General features: G+C 40.7%; 1 protein-coding gene across 1 annotated transcript; it reads right to left on the reverse strand.

Moving 5' to 3' along the window:
* Window positions 1–266: 266 nt before the first annotated feature.
* On the reverse strand, window positions 267–2414 carry LOC9642484 (aldehyde dehydrogenase family 2 member B7, mitochondrial). Its single transcript, XM_002986936.2, has 10 exons — window positions 2281–2414; window positions 2072–2214; window positions 1864–2014; window positions 1568–1797; window positions 1420–1509; window positions 1200–1373; window positions 1011–1148; window positions 817–954; window positions 697–758; window positions 267–638 (listed from the first exon to the last, which is right to left on the reverse strand). The coding sequence occupies exons 1-10, from the start codon at window positions 2354–2356 to the stop codon at window positions 365–367; spliced, it is 1476 nt and encodes a 491-aa protein (XP_002986982.1). The 5' UTR covers window positions 2357–2414; the 3' UTR covers window positions 267–364.
* Window positions 2415–6472: the final 4058 nt, after the last annotated feature.

A 6472-nucleotide genomic window follows, 5' to 3' on the forward strand; every position in this document is an offset into this window, starting at 1 on the left:
TCACTCCCGGATCTTTGTTCCGTGATCACTGTAAACCAGAATAAAAGAGGCTTCCTTCCTGTCACTGTTGACGCTTAGGAACTCGTTGTGAAGAGCAGTGATCCTGCTGTACTTGACAAAGAAGATCCCCGTGTGCCTTTTCGGTTCGAGCTTGCAAAGCTCCCCGTTGAGATCATTATACACGAAATGGCTGATAATTCCTGTTATCAAAGCTATGAATTGTCTCTGGAAAACACATATTGAGAATCAGAAAAAAGAAACAAGGAAGCCTGAACTAGTAACTTATCTTGACCGATTGTTGGGTGAAGAAGCACATCTTGTAAAAGACGGTATCAGAACAAGTGAAACAAGAAAAACGAAAGAGTCAATTCCAAGGAGAGTTTTCCATAGGCATGAGAATGGACTTGTGCTGGAGATATGGAAGCAAGCCTTCGTATCCATTCTCTCGACCGATTCCACTCATCTTGTAGCCTCCAAACGGTACTGCTGGTCCGTCTCCCAGGTAGCAATTCACATAGACAACGCCCGATTTGATCGACCTGGTCAGAAGATTGACTGTGTCAATGTTCTTGCTGAAGACCGCCGCTGCTAGACCGTAGTGTGTGCTGTTTGCAAGCTCCACGGCTTCGTCAAGAGTCCTGACTCAGTGAAGTAATTACCATCAGATAAACCAAGGTATAAACGAAGTTTTCTTACTTGAACTTGAGCACTGAAAGCACGGGACCAAAGATTTCCTCGCTGGCAATCTTCATAGATTGCTACACAAATGTCCTGGATGTTTTGAGAAAAGAGTAAGAGAATCTTAACACAGCAAACCTTGACGTCTCCAAAAATTGTTGGCTGGATGTAAAATCCTTTCTCGCCGATGCGTTTGCCTCCCACTAGAAGGCTGGCACCTTCTTTTTTTCCCGACTCAATGTAGCTCAAAACTCTGTCCAGCTGCTCCTGGTTGATCTGATAAAACAGCTCGTGACTAGTATCCGAAAGATCAAGAGAGGATATTTTCTTACTTGGGGACCATTTTGGACTCCGGATTGGAAAGGATCTCCAATTACACGTTCGCTTGCCAGCTTGACAGACCTCTTGATAAACTCGTCATGAATACTTTCGTGAACAAAGACTCGCGATGCAGCAACACAGACTTGTCCCTGAAACACATGTCATCATTTCCAAACAAGTTCCCATCCTGAAAATTTCACCTGATGCATGAAAATGGCATCTTGAGAGACGGCCACAGCCGAGTCTAGGTCGGCATCCTCGCAGATTATAAACGGAGATTTGCCGCCAAGCTCCAGTGTGACGGGCTTTAAGTTGCTTCTCGCAGCACTCTCCATTATCATTCTTCCAACTTCAGTGGAACCAGTAAATGTGACCTGAGGAAAAAAAGGAACTTTTCTTTTCAATTGCAAGCTTTCTTACCTTATCCACGCTCATATGCTTCGAAATCGCGGCTCCTGCAGTGGGACCATAACCAGGAATAACATTGAGGACTCCCGCGGGAATCCCTGCCTATATTCGTGAAGAAAAAATGACTTTTGTGTGCAAGTGTAGTGCAAGTCTTTCTTACCTCTTGAGAAAGACTCGCCAGGAGCAGTCCTGTCAAAGGTGTCTGCTCGGCAACCTTGACAACGATCGTATTTCCACAAGTTAACGCAGACCCGACTTTGTTGAGAAACAAATAAGCCGGGAAGTTCCACGGAACAATCGCTCCAACCACACCAATTGGCTCCAAAAGGGTGTAGCACATCCGAGTAGAATCAGTTCGCAAGGTCTTTCCATTGAGCTTGTCAGCCCAGCCTGAGAAAAAAAAAGCCACTCCACTGGTTCAGCAGTGTTTCGATATTGAAAATTTGTTTGTAGTACCTGCATTGTATCGCAGAGAGGCAACCGAACCCGCAATTATCCCCTTGCTTAGATCGATCAACATTCCGTTGTTGAGGGTCTCAAGAGTTGCCAGTTCGTCGAGATGTTCCTCGATCACATCCGCGAACTTGTAAAGTATCCTTCCTCTTTCCTACCAAACGAGCATGAACAAAAGATAAGAAGAAAGAAGGAAGAAGGAATAACTCACAGCAGCAGCAAGGCGTGGCCAGGGCCCGTGGTCAAATGCTTCGCGCGCGGCTCTCACGGCCAGATCCACATCCGCCGCGTCTCCCTCGGCGACTTGAGCAATACATTCCGAGTTGCTGGGATTGAAAGTGGAGAACGTCTTGCCTGCAAAAGATCCACAAAACCATTTCACGCTCACCGCAAAAGCACAAGAAAAGCAAAGATCACAACCTGAGACAGCGTCCACGAATCGCCCATCGATGAAGAGCTTGGTGTGCTTGACGAGATCCTTGGCATCGCTCCCCATATCTTTTCTGCTTTGCTTGCTATCCAAACCCCAAGTAGTATACACCGGTGCGAATATCAAAGAGATTACATGTCCGACGTGCCCATCGGGATCTATGCTGTCAAAAGATTCGCGAAAAGGACTGACAAGCGATAAACTACGACACCCAAAGACTTCGGTTCATGTTGATGAAGAAGTTGGACAAGCCATCTTTTCATATATAAAATCTACAAGGTAAAATCTTCGTTCTTCTTTCTGTTTCTTACCTTTGTGTCTGGCAGAGATCCTATAGCGGATATACAGCATCAGATAACATTGAGAAATCAAAAGCCTGCTCCTTTCATGGCACCATTTCATCCTCGGGTCCCAACCGTATTGATCCAGACATTCTCAAGGGTTTTCAAATGTTTTCTCGCTTTTTTTCTTGGTAATTTTTGAAGATTTTTGTTCTTTCAGCCCGATATTACAGCTCCAGGAGTTCTAGCAGCAAAGACACAATTCAACAACTCTCAAATATCATACAAATTCGACTCTGGAACTTCCATGTGTTGCCCTCACGTCACTGGGATTGTCGCCCTACTAAAATCCTATCGTCCAGCCTGGAGTCCAGAAGCAATCAAATCAGCCATAGTAACAACAGGTAACTAAGTGATACATCTTTGTTTGTTACTGACACTTCAAAACAAAACAGGTTACTCATTCGATAATCTTGGAGAACCAATCAAGAATTCATCACGAGCTCCTGCATCACCCTTTTATTATGGTGGAGGGCATGTAAATCCAAATGCTGCTGCACACCCTGGCCTAGTATACGACGCCAACGAGCAAGACTACATTGGATATCTCTGCGGTCTGGGATACAACCAGACTGAACTTCAGATCCTCACGCAAACTTCAACTAAGTGTCCCGACAACCCCACAGACCTCAACTATCCATCCATTGCCGCCTCCGATTTGCACCGCAGCAAAGTCGTGCAGAGGCGAGTGACGAACGTGGACGATGATGCGACGAACTACATGGCATCTATCGAGGCAGCGGAGAGTGTGTCTGTGTCGGTTCATCCATCGGTGCTGCGGTTCAAGCGCAAGAGCGAGACAGAAGCATTCCAGGTGATATTTAGAGTGGAGGACGACTCAAACATTGATAGAGCAACAGAAAGTTATACGGTCACTAGCCCCATTGCAGTCAAGCCGAGCAGATAAAATATTCCAATGGAATAAAGATTGAAAAATTCCCAACCCGATGACGAAATGGAAAAAAATTGTGTAGTAGAATTGCACCCCAAAGCCGCATCTTCGGTTGATCAGCGCTTGCAATGTGGCAAGAACATCGGGAGAAATGCATAATGCAGTACCACCCTCTCTTACGTGGCTACCCCTTTCCACGCTCACTCTTCCTCCCTACTCTGAGTCACCCTTAATCACACCCGGCCCTAAATGTTTAACGATTAAATTTAAATTAGTAACGTTAAATTTTAATTAGTAGATGTTGTTAACTGGTATGTTAACGACTATAATTTTGTAATTAGCCAGTGAATTGGCTTGGTTTAGGTTTTTCCCTTCTTATATTTTTATTTTTTATTTTTATCATTCTATTTAGTATTATGGCTAGATTGGAATATATAAATCATGCTCATCTTACTTTTTTCATATTGAGAGAATTAATAATATACTAGAACAATCTTTAATTTATAACAATGAGGTGGCATGCAAATCCAAATAAGAAAATGACCCTAAATAAAGGGAGGTTCTGAATTGTGCATTCTACCTAGAACATCGATGTTGCTGCTCGTGCCGAGGAAACAACTCGGCACTCTATGTCGAATCTACAAAAACAGCTGCATCAATCTATAGTCTGGCAAGGAGAGCTAGGGAGAAGCTTAGATCCTGGAGAACCGGCCCTGGCTCCCTCTGGCTCTCGGTGACTCTGGCTCTCGGCCACTCCATGGAAGACCTGTGCTCTTAAGCTTGTTTGTTGATGAGGATTTGCCCATTGAATCTTGAAAGGAACAGGAAGCTTCCACAACTTTTGCCTATAACTCCTTATATAGTTTATGTGCTTTAAAAAGGCGCCAAGTTAGTAAATATTAATATGTTTATAGTCCTGTCTGCCCAATTGACAAGCATATGATTTGTTCCATATCCTAATTTTCTTGAGTTTGTATGTGTGGTAAGAACCCCCATGGCTCAGGCAAAGAATGCAAACAATAGTAGCTTCTGCAATTAGCTTCGCCACTCTCACAAGCAAGAATCCATGGTCTTCCCACTGCTTCTGCCTGTGACAGCAGGGAGGGTTTTGCATGCCTCGAAGTGAACAACTTTGTCAACGAATTTGATCCGTTCTACAGATGGTTTCCCTTGCCATGGCAACTAGCATCGACATCTAGCTTGCCAATTCCACCTACCAGCAAGCTAGTGTATGGGGAGTGATTAACAAATTTTCCATGTCATTTTTTTTGTTAGTGAGATAGGGGAGCCAACAAACTGTATGCCTCAGCCAAGCCCCACATTTGCATAGGATTATCCATTGGTAGTAGCCAGAGCAATTGGTCATGCCTCTCAACTACTCCCATCTTTTCAATGGAGTGTGTAGAACTTAAACGAGAGAGATAGCACCAAGAAAGTGAATGGCTTGCTTGTACTGTCAGCCTCATAATCAAGCGGGTTTATTTATACAGTTTACAGTAAAATAAATTTACCAAATTATCACAAAGAAGAATAAAAAGACTTGGCAATGGTAACAAAAAATCTTTCACAATTTTTATAGTTGATATGGAAATTGAGATTCCTAGACAACTTCTCAATCCCCTCTACATGAATAGAGCAAAGTCTTTTAGCTCATTTTTCGCTTGAAAATCAAATGTAAAACATTACTAATTAACAATATTTCTCAATTTTCTTTTAGATACTTTACTTGTGTGGCAAAATTAACCTTATGTGGCATATGAGAACATATGTGCATTATATTTTCTATTGATTAACAGAGAGGAAACACTTCCTTCACCACCAAAGCCTTTTTCTAATTTAGCTCCATTGAGGGTACCATCTAAATGTTGCCACCAAGGTAAAACCATTTAGCTGGGATATTGGAATGTTTTTGAGCAAATGAACATGATTTTTACCCAAAAGAATTGCTTACTTTAGTTTTTGGACACTCTTCCTTCAGAATATTCTACCATTGTTACAAGTTTTATAATGAATGATTAATGTACTTTTGAGGTTGTAGTTCATGACTAGAATTGTCCTTTTTTTTAATATGCTTCCACTGACACTTCTACTCTAGCACTTTACTCTCGGTCACTATTTATTAGTGCTCATGTTTCAAATAAGTGGTTTTATTTTCCATAAGATTCATTTTGTTATTATAGTCATTCCATTAGTGGTTGTTATAATTGTGGTTAATCTGGTCATATAGCACAGTTTTATTATCAATCTTGTGAGTTTTATCATTATTCTGGATGTACTTCCTAATTTTATTGTCAGCATCCAAATTATACTCATTTAGTTTCTTGTGTTATTCCCTGTCCATAACAACTTCCTCAAGATTATATAGCTACTAGTTCTAATAGACAACAACAATAAATATATGCTACCATCAATAATTCATCCCCTTCTATTTTGTTTTCAATAGAAGATTTTTCAACACAATCATGTGGTGCTTTGCTAACTTTTTGTTCTTCTTTTACTATTATTATTGAGTATAGTGATATGGTTAAGCACTCTGAATTTCATGATTATTAAGTTACTTTAGTTATGATATTTTTTTTCTTAGTGATAATTCTAAGCATTTTGTTGAAGGGATTTGCAAATTCTCTTTTGGTTTCTCAAAGGTTTTTTTCATATTTTATCATTTCACACTAATATTTTGTCACTATTATTTTACTAATGTTTAATTCTAATAGATATTCTATTTTGCATGGTCATCTTTTCCATGATAAAATCATATTTATATCCTTGATTTTTTATATGTTACTCTAAAGGAGTTTTCTTCCAGTACTTGTGATTTATAACATGTTAGGCTTAGTCATTTCCATTTAGAAGCTATTAAACATATTTCTAAAGTGGTTGAAAGTTTTTCTTTTGGTATTCATCCTCATCATAATTGTGAAACTTGTGCTCTGGAAAAATTCATATCTC

The sequence above is a fragment of the Selaginella moellendorffii genome, unplaced genomic scaffold (genome assembly GCF_000143415.4).
Source record: "Selaginella moellendorffii unplaced genomic scaffold, v1.0 SELMOscaffold_77, whole genome shotgun sequence".
NCBI classification, from domain to species: Eukaryota; Viridiplantae; Streptophyta; class Lycopodiopsida; order Selaginellales; family Selaginellaceae; genus Selaginella; species Selaginella moellendorffii.